This window comes from Pempheris klunzingeri, chromosome 5 (genome assembly GCF_042242105.1).
Source record: "Pempheris klunzingeri isolate RE-2024b chromosome 5, fPemKlu1.hap1, whole genome shotgun sequence".
Lineage (NCBI taxonomy): Eukaryota > Metazoa > Chordata > Actinopteri > Acropomatiformes > Pempheridae > Pempheris > Pempheris klunzingeri.
Window position 1 is genome coordinate 4,951,840 of NC_092016.1, and position 17,755 is coordinate 4,969,594.

A 17,755-nucleotide genomic window follows, 5' to 3' on the forward strand; every position below is an offset into this window, starting at 1 on the left:
TGAAGAAGCCTGTATGATATGCAATGAGCAGCTAAAACCTGCTCTGATAAAACAAAAGAAAACAGCCACCAGTGAGGCAACAGTGACGTCCACCCTCACAGCCTTGATTCGGTTTTGTGTTTTTTGTCTAGTGAAGAAAGAGTCAGAATGAAACTGCGAGGCCATGAGAAGTGCTGATGGCTGATGGGCGAAATAAGATACATGGAAACACAAAAGCACTAGATGGTGATAAATGCTATCTGCTCCCACCATGTTGTGTCTTGTCTGAGTCAAAGTGTCCTTGTTTGTTACAGTGGGTCAGTCAGGGGTGTTTTCTCTCTCACCCAAGTGATTTTTCTGTGGCCTTTGTTTCCAAGCTGTCTCCTGTGGGTAAAATGTTGGCACTTCATGCACCGTACAGTAGGTGCAGCTGTTGGTACTAGTCCTGGCACAGTCTCGTCTTTTAATACAGCTCTACTACTGCTGAGACGTGTGTCCCTGTGCTCTTATGCCATTCTGTGAGCTGTCAGTACCTCTGCACCAATGCAAGATTATTATTACAGGTCTAAGAAGGGACAACAGTGTTGGAAGTGTCGATCATTCAGGCTCTGTGGCTCTGTGTAGAGTGCCGGTGTTTTATGGTGAGTTTTTGTTGATGAATTTCAACTTCTGTATGTTGGTTTTTTTCTTTGCCTGTTTATCTGTAACGGTTCCTACTGCTACTGTGTATTTTCTTCATTTGTTACAAACAAAATGGACACATAAAACACACCATTTTAATGTAAAACAATAGTAGATTTAGTTTGCTGTATAAAAGTTGGATCACAGTATTTAATTGTACCAATGTAAGTAAAAAAGGTCTCATGCCCCTATTTGTACAGGAAGTACAACTGGATGGTACTGTAGTTATTACCGTCATTGCATAATACCATGGTGCAAACATCACCCTGCCTAAACTGATAAACCACGGTACCTCCACTCACTCAAGCACGTAGAGTTGGGTGAAATGGGCGAAATTAATATTCAGCAGCATTATTTTGTATGATTTACCTGCTACATGCCCATTGTGGGCTGTTTGGGCTCCAGTCCCCTACATACCTGCAAAGATAAACAGGTAAAGGACAAAATAAAATAATTATCCAGAATTATATATTTACAGTTCCCACACATGGTACAATGTAATTTGATATTTTTCATTTAGACATGGGAAGTGTTTAAAAGTGTCTCGATATGAGACTTTAATGACAAAGTGATTATATACTGGAGCAATAAACAATAATGCTAAATAATTGACAGGTAGTTACAGTGAAGTCCACACACACACACACACACACACATGTGCACACACACACTGGCTCATTTTCAAAAACATAATGGCAGTAATGTGGCTCAGGCTCGCCTCTGGAGTTCGCTAACTGGAAAGTGGAGATGCTTTTTCAAAGGGAGGATTAGCTGCATTAACGCCTCCTCTCCTCTCTCACCAGGAACTGTCCTGTGACACAAGGCCAAGAAAAGTCATGGGACCCAACAGCACATCACAGCACCAACACCAGACCTGGGAAAGGTGCTCTTTTTATGGTTTTCTTTTATCCCTCTTGGGGGTGGGTCTTTCCATGCATGACAGGACAATGAATGCCACAATGAATGATTTGATGTCAGTATGAGATGGCAATGTAAGTGATGTAAATTCCATCCATTCGGTACTTCAGAGAGATGAAAGCAGGAGAAACCCTTTACAAAATTATTATTTATAGTCATACTTTAATCTCAATCCTCAAGAAAACCTGTCAGAACTAATACGACAAATGAATGAACGCTCTGTTATCGAGAAAAAGAAGTGCTGTTACTTCCTGAAAAGTAGCCAACAACCACCTAACAATGTTGCTGTCATATTAATGTAATACTTACTACACACTAAACACAGTGATGAGAGCTTCATCTTGAAGGGATTTCTTGTCCGTGTCATTTTTTTTCCTATTCTGCATTGTTTCTTAAAAAAACAAATGTTGCGTTAAATATTAAGACCTCCAGCAGTGAATGTCCTCAACAGCTTTTCCTTGTTCAATAGGAGCCATTTGGCCTCTGCACAGTGGCTGTCCTTAAATACAGTGACTGTGGCTCAGCACAAAATACTGGATTTATCTGGAGATATTCTCTGTGCATGTACAGTATTCAGTCGCTTAGAGAAGTAAACAAAAGAGCTCACATTTCATTTTGCCTCTGGTTGTCAATGTTACCATTGATAGCCCTGTGGGGAAATGCTGTTCTCAACATGTGACTGTTTGATTTTGCAAAGAAGAAATGTGCAAATGTTTGGATTTGACCTTGAAAACACTATAAAAGTCCTTGTAATACCACATACAGATTCTGCCGAACAAATAACTGGTAAGGAGTTTCAAAATGGTGAATACAAACTAGTGTGGCTTTTGCTCTAACCCATTGAACCAGCGGCAGAATACTCCCAGCCCCCAGCTTGTTAGGGGGAATTTTGATTACAGTAATCCCACAGTCATTTGAAGCAGATTTAGATGTACTAAGGTCACACTGGCAGTATAACGATAACTTTGAACGGCAATCCAAATCTGCGTCCAAGTCCAACCGATTCACTGCTGTTGTCATCCCACTGAAGGAGAGATAATCTTGGTTAGGAGGGCGTTGGGGATGAACTGGTTGAACTTCACAAATCTAAGCCAATCTTGTTCAGGTGTAGCTTTGGAAATTTGTGAAGATCAGCATCAGATATTGGTTGCATGGACCAGAATCTGATTTGACAGCAGATAACTTCAAGAATGCAACATAAGAGTGATTAGGCTTACAATGGCATTCGTGCAGGATTAGGATCGCTTGAATGTTTCCCTCCTCACGTGCACCTAATATGTTTAAACTACCATCAGGTCTGCATACAAGTCGCCTTACTGTCAGAAGCTGATAATCTGGCTCAGTGCATTGAGAAGAATCATCCATTTTCCAACACTGGGATTTGAAATGTCAGCGTGAGTTCATGTATGGAAAATATTTCATTTCTGGAGGGTATTTTCATTTTAGGTTCATGTGACGGATTAATTCCATGATGACTAAATATGGAAAATGGATTAAGCAAGGTCTACACGGGAGAAAAATGAACGATTAGCTGCACAAAAGCACAATTTAGTCATTCGTATCATGCATTGTTAATATACCATAATAAATAAATCTGCGACTACCAACTTGTGCACTCAAAATGGGCAGTAAGAGAAAGTTAAAGGGTAGTTTAGGGTTGTGTTAATTTTTCCCTCCAATCCCTTCTTTCGTCAAAGCCCCCAGATGGAAGTGATAGGCTTGATAGGTCCAATGGCTGCCAAGATAATGGCTACAGACGAGTAACAGAAAACCCTTGACAGTGTAAACACACGGCTGCTATCCAAACTGCTACTGCGTTTGGGCCGGAGCCGCCATTGACTGGCGTAATCTGCTGTATAAATCTGCAGCTTGGCCCTGTCTGGCTGCTGTCTGGGTTCTGTGAATTTGGACAAAAGCGATGGACACCTTGCCCTCTGACAAAGGGCTTGGCCCTAATTGGAGTGGACAAGGCTTGCTGATGGAGCCTTTTTGAGCAATTGAACTTGGTCAATGAATCTTAGAGGACCTAATGAAACATAAGGGACAGGCAGTTTGACTCCAACAACGGGGGCAAAGTGTCCTGTTTCTGCCCATCAGCTTCAGGACTGAAGTTGTGCTCTGACCCATAATGACCTTTAATGAAAGCACCTCTGTGCCAGACCTGTGAAGATTCTGATGGCGTTGACCTTGTAGGCCACATAAGTGATGTAGATGTGGTGCCTTTCATTGTCGTTGTGGAATTCGGTTTTGAAGGCTTTGAAGGAAACATTGGTCTGATCTGGCGCCATTGTGTTGTTTTGTTTTCGTCCTGGACCGTCACGGGACAGGAGAACAGGCCTCAGTGTGTCTCCGGAGCAAACAGCTTGGGATGGAGGACGCTCTGTTCTTCTTTGAAACTTTGAGGAAGGAGACTGGGTTCCTTTTAGAAAGCCCTCGGGAATGTGTATGGGAAACCTGTGTGGGCCACTGGAATCTCCTCAAAGAGAAGGAGTACAACACGAGTGCAGAGACTTCACAACGGGAGAGAGGAACCGGTCTTTGTGATCAGAAATGCCATGGAAAAAGTGTGCATTGTTCACAGCTTAACACATTTTTTGTTCTTCTGGTCCTGTGATTCACCTACAAGGTCTTAGGTTCACTGGCCACTTCTAGCTGGCAGCCCAAAATGCCCACACCAGGCCTTGACACTAAACTTTATTTTCACTAAACTGCAACCAAACAGCTTTACTGTTCTCAGATTGCTTACTGTGCCAAAGTGTAACACTAGCTGGCAAGTATGGAAAGTTTTTAAAAAAGTTTGTAGAAGAGTACTGACAAGATGTCCCCTTCAAGGAGTCACATGATCCCACCTGACAGAGGATAGCACAAGAACTGCTGATTGGAAGGAACTGTCCCCCTCACATGCAATTACTTCACCTTAATCTACCTCTATCACACAGCGTTTCTGTGGAAGTATTTGTTCTGTCTTTGAAGAGTTTGAGACACAGACATACGCACACAGATACACATAAAAAAAGAAATTTACAATGGGATAAATAATAAAAAACTGCTCTGTATTACTTACAAGTTGCTTTAAAGATGATTTTTGGGCCATGTGTCCAGGCCCCACAACTAGCGGAGGATTTGGGGAAAGTTTTAAAGGTTTTCTTGCAGGATAAGACTGAGTTTAAAATTCTACACTGTTACTATTGGACCTTGAGTAGATTAAATAGACTTGACTTAAAGGATTCTGCAAAGTGCTGGAAATGTAGCAGGGGGAGGACACTTTAATACACTCTACCAAAATTCATGACTAATGGATGAGAATTCAGCTATATTAGAGAAGTTATTGGTTCACATTTTGCATTCTTTCCATAACTGTGTGGGAGAAAAGTTGTGCACATCCTAGATGTATGAAGAAATGCACCCAGACAGCTTTAATGATAGGCTGGCAAAATTTTCTGACTGGAAAGTACCTGGAACACCTGCTTTTCATGACTGGGTAACTGTAATGATGAAAGGTTGCTGCTTATGAAAGACGGTCAAATAGTAAAAAAGCTGGAAGCAAAATGAATCATAAGTGCTTTCAGGTGGATTTTATGTTATTAAAAGTCTTCATCTGTACCAAAGATGAATGTTCTTAATATTATATATAACTATATAATCATATAATATAATATTATTCTCATATATATCTATTTTAACTATGAAGCGACATTATTGAATTGTTTTGTCTATTGAAAAATAAAATATTGTGTGAAAAAAGTTTTTTCCTTTGTATTGTATTTCTTGTTAAATTAACAATGGACAAACAATACAAACTGGTGTACTGGAGGTTATAACAAAATAGGAATGCGAAATGTTAATAGTGATTAAGACAAGTAAAGATATAATTGGAAGAATGAACAATTTTTAGTATTTCAAGTAGAAGTTGCAGGGAAACATTAAGGATCAGTCAAATTTCCCCTTTGCCTTTAGCACAGTTTGTCCCTAACAGGACTACGTAGTTCACAGCGTTGTTTCCATGGAGACTGAAGTACCTGTAGACGCGGAGGGATCTTTTCTTTTCGTTTTGTTTTGCATGTTAACAAATGTTAAATTAATCTTCAAGCGTGTTAAACAGCACATTACTGAGATAAACCGCAAGTATGTCGACAGTAATAGAAACTTAAGATGACTTTATGGCCGCAGATGGTCGCAATTAAATGTAAAAATAAAGTGCTCATGAGTTGCTAACGTTTGACAAACATGGCGGATGCTAATGAGCTGTGTGACACAATCATGTGGCAGCTGAATAATGTAGCTAAGTCTGATACTGATGAAACTAAAGAAGAGCCGGAGTGTTTCTCATTTCAGGAAGAGACGGTGAGTAGTCTCCTGTTGAGGCCACAACAGCGAGATGATTACATGAACATTTGTAATTGGACAGGTGATATTGACAGCAAGCTAAATACAGCTAACTAGTACCAGCTGTATGCTTTTTGTCAGTTTGAGTGGTGGTTTTTAGCGCGTGGTTTATGTATTATATTCAAGTGTTTTGTGCTCTGAGCTTCACCTGGGGAAAGGTGAACATTTCTAGGGTTCATTTTAGTATGTATTTGTATAAATGCATTGCAAAACCATCAAGAAAATGAATGTGGAAGCCATATTGAAAGACATACTACAGCTGAATAACCTCAGGATGCATATCAGGATAAGCAACATGGATAAAGTATCCATAAAGTGGATTTGGTGGCCGTCACCTGTCCTACCACTTGTCAATTTATTACAGTGACCATGTACATAAGTATATATACAATTACTTTCTTATGTACCCGTCAGTCATTGCTTCACTTTGTCTCCACAAGCTTAGTAAAAATACGAAGCTTCACCTCAACATTTACCTTTTGTGATGAGACCAAACTAACACAAATGAACTTTCTGACAACAGGACATAGATGATATCCCACCAGCTCTGCTCAGCTACTTTGAAAACTCAAAAAGCAGAGCAGCTATTTTTGAGAAGCTCATCCTGGAAGAACCTGCAGGTACGGCAACTTGTTGAATAAATAAGAAGTGTGGTGCTTCTAGAGGCCCTGCCTCTCTGTGGTGAACAGGGGCATGGGATAAGTCACTGTTAGCTAGTCTGTATTTCTAGATATTTACATTAAAAAGACCTCCAGATGCTTCCATGGCTGATAAAGTGTTTTCTTTTAATTACATCTCAGAGTTCACTGCATCACATCACGCAGAGGACATGATGAGCGTACCTATTGAACTTGATAAGGATATGATGAAACTCAACGGGCAGGTAAAAGTCTGTCTTTACAATCGAGTTTCTGCGTGGCACATCTAAAATACACTGGGTGAACAACTTGTGGCAAATTACTCAAAATGCATGTTTTGCCTGATACAGATTGTGTGTGACAATGAGGAGAACAACACTTCCACTGACACCCGCCTGCTACCTGCTCCCACAGAAACCGAAACACTTTCCACTCACAATGTGTCTGTGTGTCCCAACAATGAAGGTACAGTACATGTTTAGAAAAATGAAGTGAAAGTGTTTGAGGCAGTGCTGTCTAAACCCCCACGTGGTGGCACAAGTCTCATTATTCAAAAGTACAAATTATGAAAACTGAAAAAATGAAGGCCACAGTGAATTATGGCTTCATTTAATCCACAGCTCAGGGTGATGAAAGTCATATTTAAATCTTTTCCATGTGCACATTTCTCAGGTAAAAGCATGAAATTGTGAGCAACACTTGTGAATAACACTCACGTGTGAATAAAAAGCACAATTCATGAAGAACATTATTGTTTAATTACTCAATCAAATATTTCACAGTATCTACTTATGTCTGAATGACAGCACAATGTAAATTCAATGTACACGCACACGGGGTGTTAAATACTGTAGTTAACTGCACAGCTGTGATAGAATCTGTTTCTAAATGACATCTGTTTCCTCTCTGCTCCTTTTCATTGCACTGAGGCCTTGCTGATGGTCTGATAATGCATTGAAACTTCCCACAAGAGGTCACTGTTGTCCTATTTTTGTTCTCATTATTGGCTGTAATGTGAGACAGTAATGATGATGCTGTAGATAATCCCACCTTTTGAACAGAGAAAAGAGCGGAAGGCTACATGTTGCAAGTGTAGGTAAAATCATTTTCTGTCCTGTCAGTGGTTAAAACTGTGATGATGATGGAATTTTTTGGCAACATGTCTGACATTAAAATATATAGTGTTTGAGCTGATTAAGCTAATTAGAAATACTAATTTATCATTTTGAAAGACTATAATTCCTACACCACCAGTCTAGTTTTGACAGATCTTGGAAGAATGAATGTATATTCCTACTGACCTGCCCAAGTGCTGCCCAAATCATTCATGTGAGACTGTATATTCTTGAAGCAGTTTGATTTCACTGCACGGTGAGCCGTGAAGGGCAGCAGGGAAGGCAGATGAAGGGGTGACATGCTCATAGGGACCCAAACTTTAACCTACAATCTCAAGGTGCATGATTTGTTCCTTGTTGGCTAAACTACTGCAAAAACCTTACATTTTGTCCTGTCACAGATGAAGCTGGAAGAGATGAGTATATGGAGAGTGAGAGGCACTTGACATTGGAAGTGAGGACCCTTGAGATCTCACTGATTGAAGAGGAGAGACAGGAAATCGGTGAATATGAGGCAGAGCGAGAGAAACGACACTGTGAGGAGATTGACAAGGAAGAGCAAAAGAGACAAATAGAAAGAGACTTCCAGAAGGAGCTAAAGAGGTTAATGGAGGCAGAAAAGGTGAGTCACTCTGGACTTCCTTTACTTGACATAATTATTTGTTATAATAATGCTTCACCTAGCAGATGTAGGTTTTGGTATGTCGTTCAAGTGAGCAATTTTGTAATCCCCCACTCATATATGTCATACTGGAAACGTGAAAATAGAATCTGGTACTACATCTGGTATGTCTAATATATATATCTATATATATATTACATATATATAAATTACTATATGTATAACCCCCCAATTTAAGTGAGGACATCAGGACTTACATTTGATAGATAGATCTTCAGCTGCCTGTGAGACATTCCAAAGTTTAAAACGTGTAGAATTTCATTATTGATACCATTGTCATGTTTTTTTTCATTATTGCTCTCTTTATCCAGCTCCATCAGATGGAACTTGAGTTGATGGAGAAGAGAGCTCAGGAGAAACTTGAGCAGGAGTTGCTGCTTCAGCAGGTAGGCCTAAATCCTCCTGTGACATTTTTCACCGCAGGCTCAATCCACAAAGGCCATCACTCGGTATAGACTCTCTTCCTAGTTAATAATTAAGTTCTGGGACTTCCAAAAGTGAATAATCCCAAATTCTTCATCATTTTAGTAATTTGGAATCAACACAGTGAAAATATGTGGAAAAACATGAGCCCTTTTTGGGATGTTTGACTTCTCAAATCAGAGGTCGACTGACCTCAACCGCCAGCATGATATAATCTGCACTTAGTGCTCATATTTCCATATTATTGTTTCAGTGACTGACAGTTCATATTTAGATTGTTTTATTTACCTGCAATTAAATATTTCTAATCAAATAGGATAACTTGCTTTGTTGTAACTCCAGTGACTGTCTGCACCAATTAGGAAGTAATCTGTAATTTACGGAGACGAGTGGAAGAAGAGAGGAAGCTGAGGGAAGAGGAGCAGAAGAGAATAAAGGATGAGAAGGAGAAGAGGAAACAAGAAGAGGAGAAAATTAAGATGGAGGCAGAGAGGAAAAGAACAGAGGAAGAAACAAGAAGGAAGAAAGAAGAGGAGAGGAAAATAGCAGAGATGAAACTTAAAAAAGAGGAGGAAGAGGAAAAAAAGAGAAGGAAGAGAGAGGAGGAAAGAAATAAGATAGATTTGGAAAAGAAGAAGCTGGAGGACAAAATGAGAATGATGAGGGATGAAGAAGAGAGGATGAGGAAGGAGGAGAAGAAAAGGAAGGAGAAAATAAAAATGATAGAAGAGGCAAGGAAGAAGGTGGAGGAAGAGAGGAGAAATGAGGAGGAAATGAATCTGAGGAAGGAGGAGGAGTGGCGAACGGATGCAGAGGAGAGAAAAAAGAAGGAAAGCATAAGATTAAAGGAAGAAGGGAGAATAACTGATGAGACTGAGGAGAGGAAGAAGCAGGAGGAGATGAGGAAAATGAAAGAGAAGAAGGATATTGACGATAGAAAGAAGATGGTGCAGAAAAAGATGTATGTAGAGACGATGAGAGATAAAGATGAAGAAATAGAACTTGAGGAGAGGAACAAGAAAGAAGAAAATGATGGCAAAGGGAAGGAGGAGGAAGAGGAAGCATGGAAGAGGGAGAAGGAAAGAAAAAAGACAGAGGAGGAGAAGGAGGTGAAGCAAGTGGTAAGAAAAAGGGAAGGGGAAAATAGAAAAATGAAAGAACAAAGACCCATGGAAGAGGATGAGAAGAGGAACCAAGAAGATGGAAGGCAAATAAAAGAGGAAGAACGGAGGAGGAGGCAGAGGGAAGAGATGAGGAAACTAAGGGATGAAGAGGATTACAGAAAATCAGAAGACAAGAAGAAGGAGGGGTGCACAGGGTATGATGTAGACAACAAAACAAATGATAAAGAGAAGAAGGGGGAGGAGGAGGAGGAGGAAAGAAAGCTAGGGAAGGAAGAGATGAGAAAAATGGAAGAGGAGAGAAAAAATGTAGAGGCAGAGAGGGAGCAGAATGGGGAAAAGGTGGGAGAAAACAAGAGGCAGGTCAACAAAAAAACAGAAGAAGAAGAAATAAGACTAAAAGAAAAGGGAGAGAGCAAAAAGAGAATGATGCAGAATAGGGAAGTGGAGGGAAGAGGGAATTGGCTGCAAGAGAAAACAGAGGAAAACAGCACGATAGGCCAAAAAGAGAAAAATAAAATGGATAAAAGAGAAAACTCCCTGACCTCACAACTAGAGGACAGCACCATATGGACTTCCTCAATCCCCGGTCCTTTCCACAGTGAGTCTACAATCTGCCCCACCAGTGCTGACGCCATAACACAACAATGTGACACAGACAAGAGCATCAGTCAGACCTCCACACATAAAACTGTTGACTGTGAAAGTCAAGCAGGAAGGCCTTCCTCTGTGTCTGTTTCTCTACCCGTGTGCCTCCCAGAGCACACTGAGCACAAGAGGCTGTCGTGGATGAAGGACTGCATCTCCTGGTCCAGACTCTCCCTCCAGAACAGGAGGAAGCAGAAAGGATCCGTCCGGCGTCGCAGAGGGCCGAGGAGGGCTGCTGAGGCCAGTCGTCTGCCGCCTCTCTGCCCAGACTCTCTGCTTCGGTCCACATGCTGGAAATCCCCCCAAGAGGTAACCTTTGTATAAAAGCTCAGCTGTGATACAGACTCATTGACAAAACCATTTATGAGGGATGAAGTTGCTCAGTGCCATGTCACACATGTCAACTTAACCTCTCAGCATCCAGGAAACCCCCTGAGCCCTGAAGCATGTTTGCCTCCTTTTCAGGTGACCACAGTGACTTTGGAGGATCTGCCTGGCTGTAGCTTATCCACTCTCGCTCAGTGCACTCAGCTCCGGTCCCTTACCCTCAGACGCTGTGGCCTCAAATCCCTGGAGGGCATCAACCAGTTACCACAGCTCTGCTACATCAACGCACAGGTGGATATTTAGTTAATAGATAACGAATTTATTGTTTTAAGTCCACTTTTATTTCAAGAGACACTAAGCAATCCATTTTTTTCATAGGTCTATTTTGTCCTGTTTGATTTTTGTTAGTTACATATCATCTCTTCTTCTTTTAGAATGAGACCAGACTGATTTTGTTGTGTCCGAGCATCTTTGTTTGTTTTGTCACAGGAAAACGACATCTCATTTGTCGACTGTGAAAACATGACTAGTTTACGAGTCCTTCAACTCAGCCACAACAAGCTGACGTCCATCCACGGTTTAACTGGGGCTGAAAATTTGGATGTTCTACACCTCTCGCACAACTCCATCACCCGCATCGGTGAGAACTGGAAAATTCATTCATTCACATTCACAGATAACAGATTGTTGTCATTGTTGTGTGTGTGTTTGTGTCACACGTGAGCTCTCCAGTTGTTTGAGTAAAGTGTATGTAACAAGCCTGGACTCATGGCAGTACTCCACAAGAGGGCAGCATCTCTCTTCTTTTCAGCCCTGGAAACACTTAACTACAATATCCATCCATCCATCCATTATCTATACCACTTATCCTTCAGGGTCACGGGGGCCCGGAGCCAATCCCCGCTGACTCTGGGCAAGAGGCAGGGTTTGACTACAATATGCACTGAAAAATGATTTATTTAGTCAACGTGAGCCCTGAGGCTAAAGTCATGAATTTATATTGGCCAGGCAAGAGGTTAAACACATTGAAGTACATTCAGCTACTGTAATATTTTCATGTGACTCACCTCTAAAACTGAATCACAAAACCATATCATAAATCTAAGAGGGGCTTTTGGACTTTCTCATTTCAAATAATTGTGTTTAATGCTTGTTTGCAGACTCACCTGTGCTGTTTTTCAATCTGAATAAGTGGCTTGTGCATTTCTGTGACATCCCCAGCTGGTCTGGAGTCTACGAGGAGGCTGCAGAGGTTGTCGGTGGATCACAACCAGCTGATCAGCACCAAAGGACTGAGGGATGTATACACTCTCCTCCACCTGAACTGCTCCTACAACCACTTGGCAAGCGTGGAGGGTCTGGAGAACAGTGCTCTGCTCAACACACTGGACCTGAGAGCCAACAGCCTTACTGAGGTAGAGATCTGTTCAGAAGCTGGTTTGGACGTTTGTGCGGTGTCAATGGCTTGTAACTGACCAGGTTTTATTGAATGTATTGTTTTCATCTTGTAGGGGTGTAAATCATTTGAATGTAAAGATTATATAAATTCAAAGTAGCTTAACATCTAGTTTACACAGACAAAATACACATTTCACCAAATTATGCAACATTTCCAAAGTATATCAGACCTGTGTAAAAGTAACAAAGAAAATCTAAAATTTAAAACAATGTTAAAAACCTTTCACACAACAGGAACAGGGTACGGGTTTAAATGGACAGATGAAATAAAGGAGCATCACATTTTCCTTCAGTCCAACATAATTGTCGCTTTGGACTAAAATGGGATGCGATGCAACAAACTCAATGTAGGTGATCTGAGAATGATGATGCTTGGTGTAGTATTATATGAAATGAGGTGATGATATATAAGGTAGAACAAGAGGACACTCTTTCCATTTGCAGACCTTGTAAATTTGGTTATTAGTTACATTAGTCAAAATGTGGCAACAGTTGGACAGACTGTCTAATTACCGAAGCTTATCTTTCTCTGTCTTTGGGAGGGTAACTCCCTCTTCACTGGTTGATGATGCAAAGTCAAGAATAAGATACATAAAATCACAGAGGCACCCCCTGAACACAGCAGAGCTTACTGTAACCTGTGGCTGACACTAATGTCTGTAAACACAGCAGGACTAAAACAACTGACACTGATGGATGGGGTCATTTAGGTGTTGCTGGACCGGCAGCAGCAGTATAAAGTTAGTCTAACCCCACAGTGTGACCAGTGTTAACTGACAACTTCACCCTGTTCGTCCATCAGCCCCCCAGTCTGAACAACCAGGTCCTCCTCAGAGAGCTGCATCTAGACGACAACAGCATCTCCTCCCTGCAGGGACTCGCTGCTTGCTGGCTTCCCCTCATGCTACATCTCTCCGTTGCCCAAAACAGGTATAATCCTCCAGCTCTGCTTGAAAGCTGTCACTGCATAGAGCATAGAAACACAAAGGAGAAAATTAGTTTTGGTTTTCTGTTTTTTTTAGTGATCTGATCTAATCAGAAATTAAAACTACATTATTTTTTTTTGTGTTTAGCAGCGACGTGAATGTTAACCTAAGATGTAATGTAGCGTTCGAAAGGGTGAGATTTTGTCTCTGTGTTTCCTAGAATTACCCAGCTGCCCTCCATGGCTGATGTTGTGTCACTTGCAAATCTGGATCTTCGATTCAACTGCTTGTCAGGTAACAGACTGTCTTGATTAAACAGACGATATAAATCCCATTTCCATAAAGGCATAACATCTTCAACTGTGCATGTAATGTGGACAAATTCAAGACCTGTGTTGTTTCATCCTTTTTTTTTTGCTGACTTTACTTTTTCCTTGACTTTTTTCCCCATTCCTTTACTCCCACTCAGCCTCAGATTGATTTCACTCAACAAAAGAAGTTACAATAGCAATAAAGTTACATGCACCAAACCTTAAGGCACGAACCGTTATGAGTCCATCTATTTTATATGATGCTGCTGCATTCATATTGGCTCTATGCCACCTTTACATGACTACAAGTACTTTACATGACTCCATGGAAATGAGATGCATACAGTAAGTTCACAAGGCTCTGGAACACATCTCTATTGATTTCATCCAGTTGATTAGCTCTGCATAACTAGATGGGACACCGGTGAACGTGAGGAATAGGCTGCAAAAATAGACAGCGATAAGGCAAAGTTGTTTTTCAACTTCTTTCTTAGAGCTGCAGAGCGTGTGTGAGAGTCTGAGGGAATGTCAATTCCTGCGAGAGCTCCACCTCACAGGGAATCCTCTTCAGCAGGAGAGTGGCTGGAGGTAAGGAGAAGGACGCACTGCTACTGTTTTCCATAATCAAATACACTTTTTTTTCTAATCTGTAGCATCTGCTTGTTGGACAAATCAGGCAATGCTATTGTGTTATGCTGATTCAAATGCGCACACTAATTTTCTGGATGGCGGTTCACCTCTGACTTTAGCACCCTCTCCTCTGCAGTAACTGCTACACAGTTTCAAATCAAGATAGTGTAATTAGAAATTTCCGCTGTTCTCTCTGGAAATTCTTTGGATAAAAGTTTCAGTTTCAGCTTCCTTTGCTCTGAAATATTACGATGGCTGCGATGGATGTTCAAAGGAACCTACCACAAATTCGGTCTGTTGGCTCAGGTAGTCTAAACATTCCAGCAGAACACAGGCCTTCCTGTTCACTTCCCAGGATTAGCACTGTGATTCGCGTCTGCTATTAGATTACTGCGACGTGCCACCGACACCTGCGTGTTCGTACACCACACTGAGTGCTCGTAGTTTTCAAAGTATTGATACCATAGAAAAATCTGTTATCTTTTCAGTTTCAATTTGCTCATTTACTCATCATGCCTAAATATTTTACCACTGTTAAGACAGTCGCAGTGAGTTTCTGTGAAGAATATGCAACAACCACTTATATTCTTCATGCTTCTATTGGCCCGGTCATGAACAATGATGTCAGCTGTTGTTTGGCTCCTCAGAGTTACTCACACCCACTTAGTAACAGCAAAATGTCCAAAATATGAAAAACTATACTTTGCTGTGCCCTCCAAATAGCTAGTGAATGTCTCAGTTTTAGAAAATGATTTTACGAGTTGTTTAGCTAACTGCATTTACACTGTTGTATTGAGGAGGTTTCAAGTGTCACGGTTTTGGACTTGGACTAAGTTTAATCCTTTATATCATCAACATCCTAACTGAGAAGAATTAAATGTCAGTTACACACGTAAACGATCCCTGCCTTATGCTCTGCTGGCCATTTGGTTAAATGTTGACCAAGTGATCATAACAGTTATATCTTTTCTTTTTAAATGTTCTTGTTCAGTGGGTTTGAACAAGAACATTTACAAAGGTTTTCTGTCCAAAAAACCCTAAAAACATAGGTTACTTGTGGACATTTTTCCCGTCGTAATCCTTAACTCAAACATTACCTTAATATTTAATTGAACTTTACCTAACCTCTAATGCCAACAGTGGAATTAACCCTCTGCATTACCACACTCATGCCCTGGCCCTTTCATCCCGAGCCAGTGATAACACCGGCTAAATTAAAGCACCAAAAGGCAAGCGCTAAGAATTACACTCCCTATAGGCAGCCCCTGATCCAGGAGATGTGGAAGAAGAAAACACTGGGCAAGATTAATCAGGGCCACTTTCAGAGCACGTGTTTTGGAGGAAGTCTTCACTAAATGAAATACGGACTTGTGCTCATACGGGCAGGAGAAGGAGGATGAAGGAATGTGAGCCAAGAACAGTGTTTCCCTCAGAAAGAAAGATGAAATTTATATCAATTTAGGAAAGGTTGAGGTTAAAGTTAAAGTATAGTCAATGTAGATATAGCTGTGAGGGGAGGAAGAAATTCATAACATCTAAATTGTGAAGCTTCTACCCTCTTTTGGAGTTTCATTTATTTGGTTAAATTTAACCAGCCTTGACAAATACAGAGAAGTAATGCTTTATGCTCTAGTAAGATAATGGCCTACACTGAGAGTCATCTTTCTGAAACCGCCAAAACTTGGTTTCTCCAATCCTTTAATGAAAATCATCCATTGTAAGCATCCACATATGATGACATTTAATTATTTTGTACACAGCTCTACTCTGCCTTCTCCTAAGTGTGTCCAAGTGCCGTCCATTCCCGAATTGAATTACATTCCCCACCTCAATGAGCTCATGTAACAATCAAAAGGTCCTATTTGGGTTTAGAGCTTCATTTGAAGACAGCCAGCCAGACAACATGCCTGAAGGGTTGGAATCTAATCCTGATCTGTGTCGAGAAACCAAGTGGGCCACATCAAAACCGTATCCCTCTGACAGTGCACAGATCCTGTCTTTTATGGGCATGTCTTTGTCTCAGAGTGGCAGTAGGGTCAGGAAAACTGCACGGTATCAGAATACAGTATTTAACCATTGAATCCTCTGCAAGGGTTTGAAAAAAAAGTCCATACTTGAATCACAATTAACCACCTAAAGCACCACGGTTACTCCACTGTCCATTTTTTCACTGGATTTAATACCTTTCTGCTTCATCTTTATTAGCTGTACATTCAGTGGTTATGGTACGTAGACCGTAGGCAACAGCTGATCGTAGCAGTAAAATAGAGCTGTGCTTCACATAATCCAGCAAGATCTCCTCTTTAAAATCTACTATGGCCATGGACTGGTAAAACATACCAGGAGGGATATTGTATGAAATAAGAAATACTTAAATATTCACAAAACACACATTATGAGCTGATGAAATGAAAGGTTTGCCCTCAGCATGTTTTATCCTCCTCTGGTGACATGGTAGACAAGGAATAAGAGCATATGGTGCTCTGGGAATCAATTTTGAAAAACCCAGTTCAAAATGTTTTAAAAATTCTGCTTCATAGCCCGAAGGCTTGTATTTTTACGGACTTTATTGTTGCTGTTCCCAAGTGTCCTGTAGAGTTTCCAGCTCCACATTTTCCCACTGAACACAGACCACATTTGGCCTCTGCTGGTGGACGCTCTGAGTCTGTTTCTCTGGCAGATAGTTGGGATTCCTCTGTTTGTACATCCTTAGCCTCAGGCAGCAGTTACCTCTCCCCCAGACTCACAGTCATGCAGGGCTCCCCTCCAGTTTGAAGGCTGATACTAACTAACATATGCCATTTGGTTTAGTTTTTATCCAAAGTGGCTGCATAACTACCCTTTCAGAAGACAATATAAATGTAACAATTATGCTAAATGTCCCAAAATGGAGATCGTGATGCCAGATCACAGTGTGCATCATTTGCACAAGTGGATAAAGTACAGCAAATTCACAAAATCGCTGTAAATAGATTAGTTAGTCCAGAGTACAAAATGTACAGTGTACATTTGGAACAGCGTTTATAATGTGTGGCCTCAGTGGGACGCAAAACCGTCTTTATCAAGTTAAACAGAGAACGGTTGCTCTAACCCTTCAGCATTAAAGACATGTTCCAACCACTGAACTATATGTCTGTGTGCTCACATTGAGGCAATGATACCCCTTGGTAAAAGCCTCACGTCTAATTTCCTTAACATTGACAGAACCTTTTTCTCTAACTTTTAAAATTTTACTCTAGCATCTAAAATGTCTGCTCTCTTTCTGTAGATCTGTTAATGCCACTTTCAAAGACTGAAATGTGAATTTGTCAGCTGGACAGGTCACCTACATGTTTTAATAAGTGTAGTGATATTGGTCAGTGCTGTTGGCAGCATGATCATAACACGTACATGGGCAGAATGTGTGCAGGTAGGCATGTACATCAGTAGACAGGCAGGATGGGCTTGTTACAGGCCTGTAAAAGCCAGACAGCAGTTTTTTGGCTTCTTATTTTTCTGGTTTGTTATGAGAC

General features: G+C 40.9%; 1 protein-coding gene across 1 annotated transcript in view; it reads left to right on the forward strand.

Annotated features, from left to right (window-relative positions):
* The first annotated feature begins 5,805 nt into the window (after window positions 1-5,805).
* Window positions 5,806-17,755, forward strand: part of lrriq1 (leucine-rich repeats and IQ motif containing 1) — a 32,172-nt gene continuing 20,222 nt past the window's right edge. The window contains exons 1-13 of the mRNA XM_070830431.1: window positions 5,806-5,922; window positions 6,488-6,584; window positions 6,789-6,847; window positions 6,953-7,067; window positions 8,119-8,339; window positions 8,711-8,785; window positions 9,185-10,900; window positions 11,057-11,209; window positions 11,408-11,558; window positions 12,140-12,333; window positions 13,179-13,306; window positions 13,523-13,596; window positions 14,108-14,201. Of these exons, the coding sequence (XP_070686532.1) occupies window positions 5,806-5,922; window positions 6,488-6,584; window positions 6,789-6,847; window positions 6,953-7,067; window positions 8,119-8,339; window positions 8,711-8,785; window positions 9,185-10,900; window positions 11,057-11,209; window positions 11,408-11,558; window positions 12,140-12,333; window positions 13,179-13,306; window positions 13,523-13,596; window positions 14,108-14,201 (3,194 nt within the window). The remainder of the gene's footprint in view (window positions 5,923-6,487; window positions 6,585-6,788; window positions 6,848-6,952; window positions 7,068-8,118; window positions 8,340-8,710; window positions 8,786-9,184; window positions 10,901-11,056; window positions 11,210-11,407; window positions 11,559-12,139; window positions 12,334-13,178; window positions 13,307-13,522; window positions 13,597-14,107; window positions 14,202-17,755) is intronic.